This window comes from Carettochelys insculpta, chromosome 4, assembly GCF_033958435.1.
Source record: "Carettochelys insculpta isolate YL-2023 chromosome 4, ASM3395843v1, whole genome shotgun sequence".
NCBI lineage: Eukaryota > Metazoa > Chordata > Testudines > Carettochelyidae > Carettochelys > Carettochelys insculpta.
The window spans coordinates 124718273-124735896 of NC_134140.1; the positions used below are offsets into that span (position 1 = coordinate 124718273).

General features: G+C 42.5%; 1 protein-coding gene across 1 annotated transcript; it reads right to left on the reverse strand.

Annotated features, from left to right (window-relative positions):
* Window positions 1-4301: 4301 nt before the first annotated feature.
* On the reverse strand, window positions 4302-14812 carry LOC142012168 (vesicle-associated membrane protein 8-like). The gene is made up of 3 exons (XM_074992019.1): window positions 14759-14812; window positions 9424-9582; window positions 4302-4504 (listed from the first exon to the last, which is right to left on the reverse strand). Exons 1-3 carry the CDS (start codon window positions 14759-14761, stop codon window positions 4361-4363), a joined length of 306 nt encoding a protein of 101 aa, XP_074848120.1. The 5' UTR covers window positions 14762-14812; the 3' UTR covers window positions 4302-4360.
* Window positions 14813-17624: the final 2812 nt, after the last annotated feature.

A 17624-nucleotide genomic window follows, 5' to 3' on the forward strand; every position in this document is an offset into this window, starting at 1 on the left:
TCCCAACAATGAACAACTCGTATCTAAATAGCAAGTGATATGTACTCTTGAAACATTGGATAATGTCCCCTTTATGTGCAGTGCATTGTGGGATATGGCACCGTATCTGTGTTTTGATCCTGTTGCTAGTAGTCTTAATTTTGAAAAGGAAAAGGGAGCTTGCAGCATTCCTGCTGTGAAGGGTAACGCATTTTAAGAAAGAAAACTGAAATTAAAGAAAATTGACATAATTCAAGTAGGTAGAAGTGAAAGTCAATAAGATGGTGTGTGTACACACGTGAAGTGTGAGGAAATGTCAGAATTTGTGAAAATCCTGCTGTAGACATGTATTGCATTGCAAACCATTGTTCACCATTCTTAAAACGGGTTACTAAAAGCATGGTTTGACATTATTATTAAGGACCCTCTCATATTCACATGCATTGCAGCTCTTGAATTAATGATTTTTTTACCAAATTAAAAAAGGCTCTTCCTATTTTGGTTGCTGACCCCTGCACTATTTTGTGATGCTGGTGTCATGTCCAGAAGACAACATAAGTTGGGAAGACCAGGATTTTAACAGGGTTCACAAAAGAATAGATAAATTCATGGAGGTAAGTTTCATCAATGGCTATTGCAAGGGTGGGTAGGAATGGTGTCCCTAGCCTCTGTTTGTCACAGGCTGGAAATGTATGACAGGAGAGGAATCACCCGATGATTATCTGTTCTGTTCACTCCCTCTGGGGCATCTGGCATTGGCCGTTGTTGGAAGACAGGATACTGGGCTAGATGGATGTCTGCTCTGACCCAGTATGGCTGTTCTTAAGTACTTAAGACATTTTGGGGGGGCCATTCAAGGTGAAGTGGCCAGTTTAATACCTTTCTAATCACATGGAAAGTATGGGGGGGCCCATAGGGGTTATAGGTTGTTGTAATAAGCCATAAGTTCAATTTCTCTAGTCTGATTTTTAGTGTTTAGCAAAGATTTAAGTTAAGGCCTGTCCCTTCTCTTTCAAATGAGTTGCGCAGATTTCTTTTGAGCTAGAGGACTGAAGTTGGAGACTGGTCACTCTGTGAAAAATGTGCACCCAGAGGTGATGTTTGTCTTTCAGAAATGTTCTGAGTGCAGTGATTCTTATTGCACCCACGTGGCTGGTTCTGGGCCTTTAGGGCACTGGGTGAGGCACACCACAGATGATAGGCACCTGGAGGATCCAGAGGTCTTGAAAGGTGTCAGTGTTTTTTTTTTCTTTTGTGGGGAGGGTTATCATAGCCATGGAGATATGCCATTGATTTTTTCATCCATTTTGGCAGGGTCTGTTACTGCATTGTTTGTGTGTCCTGTGCTGTGGGGGAGCTTGTTTCTAATGGTGAGTTTGGAGAGGAGTCGGGGGTATTTGAAGGCTAGAAGAGGGGCTTTGTGAAGGATTTATTTTAGAATGTGGTCTTTAAGTATGGTTTGTAATTTACTGATACTCTGCATGGGTTCCAAAGTATGATGGTAGAAGACAACTAGGGGAGCCGTGGTCAAAGCAGGGCTTATTTCCTGAGGTGCTCTTGCGGTAACTTGGTGGCCTGTTCCATGACGCTGTCTACTCTAGTGGAGTGTCCTTGCTCAGTGAAGGCAGTTCCATGTATATCCCAGACTTTCTCCTATGAGAATGTTCTGTGTTATGAGTGCCTGTCTGTAGATAGCTTACGTCTGGGTTTGCTGGTATGGTTACAGGATCTCTGAAGAGAGAGGCTTCTTTATATATAGGATTCCATTGATGAAGTTTGATTATGGTGTGTAGGAAAATGATGCTGTTGCACAAGTATTTTAGAAAGAGTCAGATGGGTGAGTGGTGGTGGTGATTTGAAGTTGTGGTTGAAATCCTGAGGGAGTGTAGGTCATCTATCTAAAGAATGAAAAAATATCAGTTCGTATCAGGTATATCAGTGATTATTTTTTGATGCAATTGTCCAGAAATTCTTCCTGAAGGTGGCCTGTAAAGTTGGAATAATCATCAGCTTCTTGGATTTATAACTTCTTACAACAATCTGTGACCCACTCAACCTCCACACAGCTTTTTTTTCCCTCCTTTTTATCTTTTGTGACTGAACAAGTATTAATGGGTCACTTGACCTTGAACACTCCATTGAAATTCATTAACTGCTTCTGCTAAACAATCTGTTCCACTTTGTAGTCTCAGAGAGGTAGCTGCGTTAGTCTGTGTCCTCACAAAACAGAGAGCAGTCCTGTAGCACCTTAAAGACTAACAATTACACTTCAGGGGTCTGTCTGTCAAGTTTTGTTGCCAAAAACTCTCCTTCGGTTAAAAAAAAAAAAAAAAAAAAAAAAAAGAGTATTCATGCTGTACTGCAACTTTGTCAGTAAAAATACCCAGTTTTGGCAACAAAATCTTCTACCCCATGAGAGACTTTTTTCTTTTCCTCTTCCTTTGTCAACCAAGAGTCGGTGTAGTGTTTTGTTTCTAGAACTGGCTTCTGCTAGTATCCTACAATGGCTGTCTTGATGGCTCTGCTGGGTGTTTTGAGCTCTGCTGCCTGGCAGGCATCATCTCCCCCCCGCCCCCCCAAAAAAAAAAAGTTCCAGGAAGACTGCTGCTGCAAGGGGAGAGGAATGGACTACTGTGCGACTCTGGCATTCCTCAGTATGAAGATATTGTGAAGCTGCTCATGATGCTGCACCCAGCAGCAGAGGATGCTGTGGGAGAACTTGGAGGAAATTCCAAGAGACACAGGGATCCCCCAACACTGCACAGTGGGATACATGCCCATAGTGCATTGCTGACTCTGCTGATGATGGTGCTCCGTCAATGGGGAGCAGTTGTAACATCCTCTGGCAAGTTTTGTCAACTTTGGGTGTCAATGTAAGTTTTGTCAACAAAAGTTACTCATATAGACATGATTGTTTTCAGATCTGAAGAAGAGTTCTGTGTGAACTTGTAAGCTTCTCTCACCAACAGAAGCCGCCAGTGGTCCAATAAAAGATATTAACTCACCTACATTGCCCCATCTCTGGGATCTTCATAGTTATAACACCACGGGCATTATGGAGAGGCTGCAGTGTTGGGGGATTGCAAGAGGAGGGAACCAGTACTAGATCAAGTGTGTATGGCTGTAGCTTGTTCCATCATACGCAGGTGTTGAACAGTGGTGCGGGAGAGCATGAAAGCTTGTCACAAACATTTCCCCTTTTGCTACTGAGGGAAGAGCCAGTTATTTTTCTCTGTCCCTCGTTAGAAATGCAAATTACCTCTGTGACTAGAAACCAGAATCAGTCTGTAAGAAGCACAATGAAGGAATCTGCGTAAAGCAATGAGGCCTCATGCAAGATGAAGATCAGATGGTGATCTAAAAGGCAAATGTTGGACAGCCTTACTATGCTCCTACACCAGTGAGTGGAAATTACATGATGGGTAAGTGCACAAGAATGGAAGCTGTATATGAATTAAACGTATATTAAGAATGTAAACAATCTGCAGCTGACAGACCCTTAAATGGTAGTTGCTCAATTATTCTTTGACCTACTTTTTTGTTTTTAAATTAAGGTCCTTGTCAACAAATGTATATTGTGGGGATGAGAAGAGAGCAGTATCAGGCCGAGGCTGTCAGGGGAGGCCCCTGTCGAATTGGTGGCATGACTTAGAAGAGAGGTGGGATCACCCCCTGCAACACTGGTGGGAAGTGGAGCAATGCAGCCTGAGAGTAGAGGGGGCTGAGACCATATTGCTTCACTTCCCCCATCACTGCCAGTGAGTGTCAGGAGGCTGGGCCCTTGGCGCCAGCAGCAGGGTGTGGGTGGAACAAAGGCAGGGAGGGCGGGGCTGGCCCTGAAGTGGAGGGAGGTTGTCCCTGCCCTTTCTGGGCTGAAGGGGGATCATGTGTCCATAGGGCTAGGGTTCACCCTGGAAACTATTCATGACATTTATGTTCAACTGTATACTTAAGATGCTAGAGAAGAAGTGGGGAGAGGGGAAGACAAATAGTTACTGCAAATTCCCTATTTAATATGCATGTCCCTCTAGCACAGGAGAATATAACTTGGGTGGGGTTCTAACACTCCTACCTTCAGAATTCTCAATTACTCAGGTATGCATGTGAGCTAATGGTTACAGACAGTATGTGGTTTAAATATCATTTAACCTCGCTGCATCTTACATTACCTCAGGAGTGGAGAAAATGGAATGCCACACAGTCCCTTTGGCTGAAGATACTGGAGTAGATTACTTTAAAGAATGCCAGCAACCGGGGCTAATGGTTCAGTGGTTCTTGACCAATGTACAAAATGATAAAACATAAATATTTGTGCTCTGGAATAACTTGTAAATACAATTTATAAAATTTTCATGCTTGGCAAAAAAAAAAGTTCAAAAGTTTATGTTGGAATGACACCTGTAGCTAGGAGAATGATGAACATTAAAATAATACAGAGAACAAATCCAATAATTATCATCATTTTGGTGTTTTTCCACCACATCTTCCTGGAAATCTTTGTGGTGGTTTTTTGGAAAGCATGAGCCTGGGGAAAGGGAAAAAAAAAATGAAGTCAGTGTTTCATGAACTGCACTTACTGAGCATTATCACAGGAGATGAATCCATATGTTAGATGTTTCTAAGGACGTAGAACCTATGTTCTTAAAATGTAAAGTTAAAGCTGTTTCATGAACTGTGGAGTTTCATCCCAAGAAGACTCTTGATGGTGAAAAATTTGGCCTACTAGTAATTTACATTTTTTAAACCCAGAATTAACTGAATTCATGCTGATAGAGAAATAAATCCTATATACTATTTTTACCATGGCTAGTATTTACTTTTTTTAGTCCCCTCCTTCTTCCTGATCTCTAGCAGTCATAAGTAGGTGAGGAGAGAATGAGTATATTTAAATGGTAAATGCCAGTCAAAAGGAAGGTTTGAGGCAAAGCTAGAATGGTTTCTTTTTCAGTTTCCAATCACAGGTGTGGGAACTAGGGGCATAAGGGGTGCTGCCCACATTTTAGCTGTGGCTTTGCTTCTCCCCCTCTGCCCCCACAGCCATACCTGGGGTCTGGCTGCCAGCCCCTCTTTGCTCCTGACCCAGTGCCCAACCCCTGCTGGAGATGGGGTAGCGAGCTGGCTTTCAGCACCCCACTATTAAGTGTTATGGTACTACTGCTCCCACTAACTCTTTGGTCTAGTGCAGCATGAACAAAATGGGTTAATTTGTAAAAGACACTTGTAGATGCTGATAGTAACATGTTCCTGGTCCCAGGGCATTGCTAGCCAATATGACAGTGTTTTGTTGTGGTGTTCATAAACTCTTAACTGAACTGCTTGCTCAAGGAGCTCCTGAAGCTCTGTAGAACTCTATCCCAAAAATCCTGTAGTTCTGTAAAGCTCTTATGCTGGTCTTGGCGTCTAGATTTTACTACTTCCTATATAGGTCTGTTTAGAGAGTATTTCCTTAAGTATTTTTAAAACTGCAACTACTTAGTATGTAGCAAACTGGACTGGAAGAATGCAGTACTTGTGTTTTACGCAATAGCATGCTCATACTTTACTCAGCTAAAGCTGTAACAGCAGTTGGCATTTGTAACATGCTCTTTGCTCACAAAAAACAGCAGCAATCTCTATTGCTAACAGAGATCTAATTTTTGGTCAAGCCCATTTCTTCTTCAGGTGATTGCTCATGTCCATTCAACATAGGGGTGTGTGCTTATCACATACTCTGGTGCAGAAGATTTGATTTTTTTTCCTTAAGCAGTACCCACAGGGGCATTGTGCTAGGCGCCTCCTGGAGCAGTGTGCGTATTCTGTGCTATATAGGGTGCTTCCGGTCCCCTCCCTCCCTCAGTTCCTTTTTGCCACCAGTGACGGGGCTTGGAACTGTGTGCTCAGCTTAGGCTTCAGTCTAAGGCTTACAGCTACACTAGCACAGAAGATTGGCCCTCTCAGAGTCAATCTTCTGGGGTTTCATTTTGTTCATGCACAAAATGACGCTTTCAGGGGGCCAAACTCAAACCCTGAATTCATGAGGCAAGTAGTAAAGAAGGTCAAAGGGCAAAACACTCACATCAACCTTCCACCATCTAGACATTGAAGTCAACTGCAGGTAAATCGATTTTAGCTACGCAATTGGCAAAGCTAAAATTATACATCTGCCATCAACCTCTATGCCTAGAGTAGACATACCCTGAACATAGTGCTCTTTCATTTTTCACTTGTGAATAGTCTTTTGTTCTGTTAAGTGCCTGCAAATGAAACAAGAAGTCATGTAGCACTTTAAAGACTAGCAAAATAATTTATTGGGGGATGAGCTTTTGTGGGGCAGACCTACTTCAAATAGTTATCTCCAGATTTGAAGAAGTGGGTCTGCCTCAGGAAAGCTCATCACCTAAGAAATTATTTTGTTAGTCTTTTAAAGTGCTACACGACTTACAGACTTACAGGGCTACCTCTCTGTTACCTGTAAATAGTTCTAGATAGCTATAGAGTGAGTAGTGCTGTGAGTTCTCCCTCCCCTTTTAAGATTTAGCCCCTCCCCGCCTTTCAAAGCCTGTGAGTCCTGTTACAGGCCTGTGCTCTTGAGCAATCCTCATGACCCACTAGTGCTGTCAGCTTAGCACCGTATGTCACCATATGGGGGCAGGAGGGATAGCTCAGTGGTTTGCGCTTTGGCCTGCTAAACCCAGGGTTGTGCGCTCAATCCTTGAGGAGGCTATTTAGGGATTGGGGCAAATAGATGTCAGGGATGGAGCTTGGTCCTGCCAAGAGGGCCGGGGACTGAAGTAGCTGACCTCCCAAGGTCCCTTCCAGTTCTAGGAGATGTTTATCTCCATTATTTAAAAATAAAGTACTCAGATGGGCAAAGTGTGAACTGGTGACTTGTCCTTCTCCACAGTATAGAAAGCCAAGAATGCATTCTGTGCCTCATCACACACCAGAGACAAGACTGGCTTTTCACAGTTTGGGGAACTCCCTGAGTGGACCTACTTGCCACCTGGCAAAACACAAAATGTCAATTTTGCTGCAGGCTGGGGAGAGTGCCAGGTTCCCTACAGGACAGGTTTCTTCTGCCACATATGTAAAAAGATCTATGCATTTCCCCTGATCAGCAAGGTCCTGCAATGAATCAATTGGGACAGGGCATGGATAATCCTCATTGCAGCGGCATGTCTGCACCAACATTGGTTCAGCACCTTAATGAGCCTTGTTGCTCAGCTGTCCCGCACTCTCCACCTGCGCACGAACCTCCTGTCACAGGACCAAGGGCGTCTGCTTCATCCTCACCTTCAGCCACTCCAGCTCATGGTGTGGCAGCTTTGTGGCTGAACCTTGATGAATAGGTGTGCTCTCCAGAGGTCCAGCATGTGCTTCTCAAAAGCAGAAAGCCCTGCACTTGGGCCACATACACCAAGTGAAAACAGTTTTCCATCTGGGCCTCCTAAAAGGGCTTAAACCTGATGGAGGTGAATTTCCTTCCATTTTGGAATACTTGTTGCACCTCAAGCATGAGGACTTAGTACTAGCTTCTATTTCAATGCACCTGGTGGCCTTTTCTGCTTTGCTTTCCTGGTGCAGGCTTGTTCCATCTTCTCCCATGAGGTCACAGCCAGATTTCTTAAGAGCCTGGAGAAGCTCTCTATGCAGGCTTTGGCCCTGGTTCCCCAGTGGGAGCTCGTGTGGTCTTGTCCAGACTTACGGGGCCTCTGTTTGAGCTACTGGCTTCTTTGCTCCCTTCCATTTCTCTTGGCAAAGGTTTCTTTTCTAGTGGCTATTACATTGGCCAGACAGGTCTTGCAACCCTGTGCCTTGACATCAGAGCGTCCTCACCTTTTAAAGATAAGGTTCACCTTTGGCTTACACCCTACCTTCCTGATGAAAGTGGTTTTGGCTTTCTATGTCAATCAGGACATCTTCCTCCAGTTTTTCTACCCTAAGCAACCAATGAAGAGAGGGACTCCATGCCCTCGATGTTCATAGGTTGCTTGCCTTTTATCTGGAGTGGACCAAGCCCTTCCGCAGATCACAACTCTTTGTAGTGTATGCAGAATGAGTTAAGGGCCTCCCGGTGTTCCCTCAGTTGTCTCACTGACTGCATCTGCTCTTGCTGTGAGTTAGCAAGAGTTCAGCTGCCTGCTTTGTTAGGGCTCACTCCATTAGGTCTCAGGCCTCTTCTGTGGCCTTCCTTGCCCATGTCCCCATCTAGGATATCTGCAAGGCGGCAACAAGTTCATCTGTCCACCTATTTGTCCCTTTATGCCATTACACAGCAGGTGAGGGATGATATGGGCTTTGGGAGGGCTTTATTGCAGTCCGTGTGTTCTTAAGGAAACTTCTCCCACCTCCACGGACACTCTTGCAGTCAACTATGTTCAATGGACATGAGCAATCACTCAAAGAAGATGACATTTGCCAGTTTCCATAACTGGTGCTCTTTGAGATATGTTGCTTGTGTCCATTCAACCTTCTACCCTCCTCCCCTCTGTTGGTGTTTTCAGCAAGAAGGAACTGAGGAAGGAAGGGGTCAGAGGCACCCTGTGTAGCATGGTATACACACGCCACTCCAGGGGGCACCTGAGCAGACTGCCCTACAGGTACTGCTGTGAGAAAAACCTTCTGGTATGGGTATGTGTGGTGAGAACACACACTTATGTTGAATGGACCTGAACAACCCATGTCGAAGAGCACCAGTTATGGAAACAGGTAACTGTCTTCCTGCACAAGAGTCTGTGCAGGTGGCCTTCCATTCTATATGGGAAAAGGGTCCTAACATGGCATGGATTCTGCTTGGTAGCAGGGTGGCTAAAAGTTAGACATTGCAATGCTGAGTCCGTTTACTTTACGGCACTGACTTATCTCCAATGGCCAAATCTTACCACAGGTACGGATATCAGAATGATACATGCATTCCTCTGCCTTCAGAACCTGGGCCTATAAACAGTGAGTGGAATTTTCAAAGGCTCCTCAAGTGCTTTGGCACATTTTGAAAATACCACACAATTCTAATACAGGGGTGAGCAAAGTAAAGTGTGGGGCGGGCCCCCTCAGGTCCAAGGCAGGGGTGAAATTCAGTAAGGGAGGGCGCAGCACAATTGGCTGCTGGGTGTCAGGCTCATCCATCTGATTAAAAATGTAGAACTGTTACTGTTTTTATGCATGTGTATTCACATTTATATACCAATTAATAAAAAATTTTACACTCTACATACTTAGTTTCTTACATACACCAAAAGGGTGGGGGTTTTTATGTATGAACGTAATGGAAATTTCCATTGGTTTTGGATTACATTAGACAAGTAGGGCTGCCCCAACTAATTGCAGGAATGAAAAGTGTGGCCCACTGTGACAAGTTCACTCACCCCTGTTCTAATACCAAGACTTACAAAGCTGTAGAACAGCTGCAGAGAACTAAAGGAGACAGCTAAATCGCTAAGTTGAATGAGAAGTCATGTAATTTACCGCTACTTGGAGGTCATCTGTTCTGTCGACAAGGTCACTTAACTTTTCTTCTCTCTGCAAAACTTTATCAATATTTTGAGTCATAACATTTTTGACATCATCTACTTGAATTTGCAGGGTAGAAACTGTAATATCACCTGACTTCCTGTTGTACTCCATCTGCAGAGAAGAAAGTAAGGATTTGTATAACAGATGCTACTTTACTGACTTTCAATTATTCAAACAACTGGCAATGCAAAACTCAGCCTCCCCTTTTGCAGCACTGAGAGTGGAGAGCAGAATCTTAGCCATGTAACTCCAATTAAAGGTACTTGTGAAGATTTACTGTATAGCTTTAAGAAATAGTCAATTACACCCTCATCTGTACCCTTATAATATTATCCAGTTGCTTACAGAGTACCTGCTATGGGAAAAAAGATACTGTGCTTGTGCCTATTCTTGCTTTTTTATGATTTAAAAAAAGTCCCACTTCCTCTTTCTTTTCTATTATTGGTGAGGGAAGGGGGTGGCAGCTCACCCAAGTAAAGGATATCTTATTCCAGCAGGCATGATCCTTTGACTCTAGGTAATAAGTTTACCATTTTCCTCCACTAAATATTCCAGCAAGACTAGAGGTGACTTACTGATACCTTTTAGAGTAAGAAACAAGCAGAACAACATTCTGTTCATGTCCATACCACCCTTTTTAACAAGAATAAACAAACGCCCTTTTTGTAGGTCAGAAGAATGAGGTAAAAAACAAGACAACCACCATGCTTAAATATCCTTAGTAGGTCATCTTCAAGAGGCGGAAGTGGTAATATGTTCACAAAACTCTTCGTCTTCTCTCTGCTATAAATTTTATTATCAGTTACCAAAATATAATATATATCTGAACTCCCTATGGAGTACAATGGGGGTCAATGATTTAACAAGACCCTCCATACCACTAAGGATTGCTATTGATTCCTATGCGAGTCTTCCACCCCCAGCATAGGAGAAAACATTGCCCTAAAATCAATGTCCCGCTTTTTCCCCCTATTCTTATTGGGATAATTCAGTAATGGCCCTTGTTAAGAAAGCAACCAAATTATTAGACTCCTTCAATAATACACAATGCCTTTACATGATTAAAGATCTAGAAAAGAAAGTAATTTCCTTCTACTTGATGTAATTTGAGTAGAATAGAGCCCCACCCCCAGCTTCAAGGTTTGACTATTTAAAAAAGTAAAGAAGCTCACCAGTCCTGGCATACCACTACTGACTAGCTTTTAATCCTTGCCAGTACCTGCCTCAAATCATAGAATGTTGTTTTAAAAAAAATAGAGAGTTCAGTACAAGTTTTATTATCCAGTATTCCTGGGGGAATGTGCTGGATAGTCAAGCTGGGGCTGGTATTGGGTCCTGCTCTGCTTCTGCCTGCCCCCCAGGTCCAGCAGTAGGCTTCTGGCCCTGCTACCCGCATCCCAGCCGGCTAACCAGCCCTGTGGCAGATGGTCCCTGGGCATGCAGGTTATTGGAATGTGCCAGATATCTGTGTGCCAGATAACCAGGCTTTTACTTTAACAAAGAGCCATTAATATTGTAGGGAAGATGAGAAGAGGGAATAATTTGCTACTTTCTGGGAATGTTAATTGCAGCTACATAATTTCCTTTTGATCAGAGATGAAAAAAAGTGAACCTTCTGACGGTTTCTATACTCCATTTGACTACTTTTTACATCTAATATTTGAACTGAAGGAAAAGGACATCAGTGTTATCTAACCCAGAAGTCCCTTACCTCCAGAGAATAGACAGGCTCATGTTTGGCAAAGCACTACTTCTCCTGCTACTTGAGATTCCTCCCTTTACAAAATGATGTGTCAACAAGCCCTTGGCCCTGAGAACAGAATTACCCAGAATTCCAGTGCCTACCACACCCTGACTTCAGGGCTTGGGTGTTTCTTCAGGTCTTGTAAAGAATTTTATTTGTCTGTTTGCAGAAGCAGTAGGAGAGTTTTGTATTGCAGTTCACTTCTGTAAGAAAAGCTTGTAGGAGTGATCAATGCTCCAAAGTGTCTGCTAGGGAGCACTGTTTAGGCAGGGAGCCACCCTGCTGTGTTGTTCTAAGAGACATTTTAGAAGCTATATAGTTGATGCTTAATGGATTTTAGTTTGATGCCTATACTGACTTTTAATCACATGGCAAAAGTCATTAGTACAACTGTATTACACGACGTAGCTTTTTTTAAATCATATTTTAGCATTGACCTCTTCAGAGTTCAGCAACAGATCCTTCTGCTTTGAAATATTCCATGCATAAAATGGTTGCTTTCTCTTTTGGGGTGATACCTGAATGATCATTTAGAACAGTGTGAAAGCTTTTGACTTCTACCATTTGTTTTCTTGGCTAGGGCTTCCTGGTTACTCTAAACAGTAAGGAGATTTAGACTCAAACTCTTTATGAACAGATCCCTGTACTTGTGCAGACTGAGGATTGCCAGCCCTCAAGGATTGTTCTGGAGTTTCCTGGAATTAAAGATTAAGCTTTAATTAAATATTGTCATGTGATGAAAGTTTCAGGAATACATCTAACCACAACTGGCAAGCTTAGAACTCCACTGTTCCCTGCCCCCCAGGCAACCTGTAGGGAGCAGGGGGTTGATTGCATTGAGTTAATTGAAGGATTGGGAGCTGAGGCACACGCTTAACTTTACATACATGAGAAGTTGACTTTTCCTCAACAAAACTATACTGATACTGTCAGAGTAAGGTATGTGCATAACTTTGGCCACTAGAGGGCTCCTGATTTTTTTTTTTAAAACCTAATACCACAATGAACCACAATAAATAAATACCATAAATAAATAAATAATACCACAATAAATAAATAAATGTTTTTGGTTCTGTGTCTTAAATATTGAGTCTGTTCTGTTCTGGCTGTGGTCTGAAGAAGTGGGTCTGTCCCATGAAAGCTCACCCAATAAACCATTTTGCTAGTCTTTAAAGTGCTACTTGACTGCTTTTTGTTTTCACAATAAACCAGTGGTCTATGAACTTTTTAAGCACAGTATCACTTTTTGAATTTAAGTTCGTCATGGTCTACCTCAAACCAAACACCCTTGCCCCACCTCCTTCTGTGTCCCTGCACCACCCATTCTCAAAAACTCTGTCCTACGTGCTACATCCATCCCCTGTCCTCACTCACTTTCACCAGGGTGTGGCAGGAGGTTGGGATGTTTCTGGGCCAAGGGGTGCAGAAGGTGGCAGGGGTTATGGGCTAAGCCTGGTGCAAGGGACTGTGATACAGGCAGGAGTTCAGAGTCCAGGCTCTGGATCGGAGTTTGTAGGAAGGGCTGAGTGCTGGTTCAGGAGGAGATTCAGGGTGCAAGGTCTGCAAGGGAGTTTCAGCAGAGGAAGGGTTCAGGGATGGGGCAGGAGGTTGGAGTGCAAAAGAGTTCAAGGCTGGGCAGGGGTTCACGTGCTCCAACTGGGCACTGCTTAGTTGAGACTAATTTGGGGCAGTGGTGGAGTCAGGCTAAGGCAGGCTGACCCTGCCCTGGCCCTGTGCCATTCACAAAAGCATCCGCTGGTTTAGTGATCACTGCGGTAAACATACTGAGACTTATAAGAAAATACTGATACTTGGCAATATACATTGTAAAGCCATTAAAACTAACATTTTCCCTAATTCTTACAAAGCAATATTTGCATGTCTAAGTTCTCCAGAAGTAATGGTCCACAAGGGATCATCTAGACAGTACTTGGTCCTGCCATGAGAGCAGGGGCCTGGACTCGATGACCTCTCAAGGTCCCTTCCAGTCCTCGTATTCTATGATTGTAGGATACATAAACCTATTGCTTGCATGCAGTGTTTGTTCTGAATAAAAAAAGAAATCTAAATCCATTCCTGTTGCTAGTGGGTTTTAGCATGATGAAAATAAAGGGCTTGATTGTCCTGTCTGCTTCCTAGAATGGTGGGGACCTAGGCCAGTGCAGGATGCATGTGGAAGAGGCAATGGAAAGGCCTTTCTTCTCCATCTCTGTGAAGGTCACTCATAGTGTTGCCAACTGTCTAATCACACAAACCCAACTCTGTTGCCCCACCCTGTGCCCCACCCCACCCCTCCCTATAACCCACTCGCTCCCTCACCAGGCTGTGGGTGGATGTTGGGGTGCCAGGAGGAGGCTCCAAGTTAAGCCTAGGATGGTGGATGGGGGACAGGAGGGGTTACAAGCTCTGGGAAGGAGTTTGAGTGCTGGAGAAGGCTTGGGGATGGGCTGTGGGAGGGAGCTTGGAAGTTAGAGGAGACTCAGAACTGTGACAGGGGATTGGAGTGAGGGCTGTGAGGTGACACACTGTGGGCTGCTCTTGGGCAGCAGTGCAGCTGGGCTAATGCAGGCTCCCCACTGAAGGGGAAGGCACAGGGCGCCCTGCAAGGTGCCTGTGCCTGCAGGCACCACACTCATAGCTCCTAATGTTTGCAGTTTCTGGCCAATGGGAGCTGTGGAGTCAGCACTCGAGGTGTAGGGAAAGGCAGCACATGGAAACCCCAGGTTCTCTTCCAGGGACAAAAGGGATCTATCTCTTCTCTACCCTATGTCACACCCCATCCCTATTTACATATTACACTCACCTCTAGCTGAGGATTTCAAAGTGCATTTGAGGGTGGAAACAGGTAGGAAGCCTTGGAGCCATGGAATCTAGGGAACAGGGCCAGGAAGCACTATGCATTAATTCATAGGTTTGAAGCCCCCTGCCCCCCCAAATAATGGAATGCTCAGGTAGAAGCTCTAAGTGGGAATTCCAGAATTTCAAGTCCTCTCTGCTAGTTTTCGCCTGTACATATGACAATCTAGCCCACAGTGTTGAATATGTGATCAGTTTAACACAATGAAATATGGGACTTTGACAATAGTAGAAATTCCACATTGTATCTTCATGCATCCAGGTACTCAAAAATATTGAATCAAGTTCATTCAGAGCTGTATAGCACTTGACAAACCCACTATATTTAGAAATCTAACATTAATAGGAGTTTCCTTAATCCAGCAGTGGTGGGTGGGTGTGGGAAGTGCAAATTCCAAAATGCTATGTGCACTATACAGAAAGAAAGAATTTATTTCTAATCATGCTAGGTACAATTAGTCTCCCTTGAAAGTAATAACAGATTGATTTTGATTAATGTTTCTTTCACTAAGGTGCCACTGGTCATACCTTCTCCTGAGCACAGTGTAATACTAATTTAAAATCTTCCATTTATGTATTTAGTTTATTGTCCCAACTACTTAAACGTTTTATTACATTGATCATATGGTAATTCTGTTTTACTCAAAGCACACCTCAGAGATCAAAGATTACTTTTTAAGTACTCACCATGCACACATCTCGCTCTCTCGCCTCCTCTGTTCTTTGTAAGAGGTGTGTATGTGATCAGATGACGCAGTGGAAAAGGACTGTTTAAAGTTCTAGTTGCACTAGTAAAAGATTAACTTGGATTTTCTAGACAAGAAAAGTGTGTGTGTGTGTGTGTGTGTGCGCGCGCGCGTATAAAATAACCACAATAACTTATTGTTCTGGTAGAGAAAAACAATAGTTCTTTTATTGAGAGCTCAGATCCCTAAATAAATGTTTGTGAATTCTTTTCCCCCTTAGATGCACTCTGCCAAGGTAGACTACACAAGCTCCTTTCTCTAACATCGTATAGTGGTCACAAAAATAAACTTTATTTCATACTTTTGAGACTCACATATCATGTATTTCCCCAGCACCTGCTCAAAGACTGTTGAATTCAAAAGAATGAGCAAAAGTCACTTGTGATATCAAGGGGCTACCAACGAAAGCTTTGCAAATCTAGAGAAATTAAAAAAGGAATTATCTTGACATAGCTAAATAAAGAGTGACACTTTAACTTCTGAAATTCAGGTGAAACTCTGTTCATGATTCCCTATAAATGTAAATAGTCAACGTAATCCTTATGTGCAAACTTGCATAGTTAAAGAACACACTAGGCTGCACAAATAAATGGGTGTGTGTAGCCATAATATTTCTTCAGAAGCTTAAAGATATTGTGTATAAAATATCTAGCGTTTTCTATCTACAATATAGTTGGCATTCATTACAGGCTATGCAACTGTCACTTATGTGGCCGCACTGCTAAGGTGAAACATTTGCTGTACTCAGAGCTGAAGACAAAGGCAGAATAGCAATTTCATGCCATGGTGACAGGTAAGGTGTAACAGAAAACAATAAAATAGAAAAGCAGTCATATAGTACTTTAAAGACTAACAAAACGATTTATTAGGTGAGGGGCTTCTGTGGGACAGACCCACTTCTGAGCTCTGAAGAAGTGGGTCTGTCTCACGAAAACTCATCACCTAATAAATCATTTTGTTAGTCTTTAAAGTGATACATGACGGCCATTTTGTTAAAATACAGACTAACATGGCTATCTCTCTGTTACAATAAAATAGGTATGAGAAGGAGTGGGAAAGCAGACTGAAGTTTGTCCTTATCTTCCATACCTGAACATACGAAGGTAGGGTGGAGGGGAGAGAGAAAAAGAGCTGATGTCATACAGGGAAGCAGTAATTGTAGGAGAAGACACCAATTTAGTTTTACTTCTTTGAAGAAAACATTACTTTCTAGGCCTTCATTGAGAACTGGCAAGCTGAAAACAGTGACCCTCCAATAAGTCAAAATACAACACAATACATAGGACTAAATGAACACATGCTTGGGCACCTTTCAGTGTTATGAAGGCACTTGTACACTTCTTGCATTGTCACAGTGATAATTAGAATTCTCCTGTCCCATATGAGTTAAATCGCTCTTTGTAGAACACCAGCATTACCCATTCCATTTTTTGGTTATATTGCACAGCCATATATTTGCTGTGATGATGGTGTCACAAGAGGCTTTCTTAAACCTAAAGCTGGTAGTGCCGGACACCTAATAGTATTTCCAAGCAAGACCTTTGAAGCACAGAGGCAGGGATGTTAAAAATAAGCAATATTCAAATAAAGCTGAAGAAAGCTGAAATTCTTTGATCTTACAGTGCATGTAATAATCAGTGTACAACAAAGGGCAAGAATATAACAGTGCAAAACACTAACAAGTCAATGGCTTTGATTAAACTTGCATCCAAATGTTCTGAAAAGAAATTTTTCTTACCTCTTTAAGAAAGGCAATGGTACTGTGCTGTCTAACGTGTTGTTTGTAGCACATAGGTATGTAATTTCTTTAACAAGCAGGTCATGGTACACAAAGCTTAGAAAAAGAAATATTAATAGAATGAGTATTATTAGTATAACTTCTAACTAGGTGCGTGTATGTCATATACTACTGAATCAAAATCAGTGAAAGAAAAGAAGTGCACAGTCAGCATCTCTTATCAATAAAATCAGTGAATGATATTTTCATCCAAAGCAAAACCACAAAGACTTGAATAAACTACAATATTAAAAAAAATTCCTTCTGCATGACTTAGTATTTGACATACAGTAGAAAGTATTTTGTTTTCCATTTGAGATGGAGTTTTAATAGTTGTAATTCAAGGGACGCCAATTTTAAGAGGATTTGTGTAAATTTTGTGCATTGAAAAGTGAAGGGCTATTAGAGGCAGCATAGTACAGGTAGGTATTGAACAAGCTCACTCAGTGCATCTGCTTGTAGAGTACAGAATGGCATGTATTTCACATCTTGTTCTCTGGAGCAGAGACTGCTAATCACGTCAAATGTCTGTGACTTTGTAGTGAGCCCATTAAGATGACAAAATGAGTCTCATTAAATGAGACTAGTATCTTTTTTTTCTAGTGTATTTTTTTTAAACCTATTTTGGAAGATTTGACTGGAACCTCTTATTATCTAGAATCTTCCAGTCAGCTCTATAGCAAAGAATCTGACTGTTTTAAAAAAAACACAAAGTTGTAACAAAGGCTTTACCTTCCAATGCGGGCTGTAGTTTTTTTCCAGCCTTTGTGAAGAACTAAATTGACCACTGATGAAGCAGCTTCCTAAAATTAAACTACTGAGAATTAGTCTTTTGTTAGGAGAAATAAATGTAATCTTCATAAACACAGGGGCTATGTCTACACCAGCCCAAATCTTCGAAATGGCCATGCAAATGGCCATTTTGAAAATTACCAATGAGGCACTGAAATACATATATCTGCTGATAGGAATAAGGGGGTTTTGAAGTTCCTGGGGTCCTTTCGAAAAGGACCCCCATCTGGACGAGCCG

Excerpts from the sequence above, each read along its gene's own strand:
- LOC142012168 (XM_074992019.1), bottom strand. Across the intron at positions 4,505-9,423 it reads CAGATGACCTCCAAGTAGCG|GCTCATGCTTTCCAAAAAAC; the intron begins GTAAATTACATG and ends CCCTTTCCCCAG.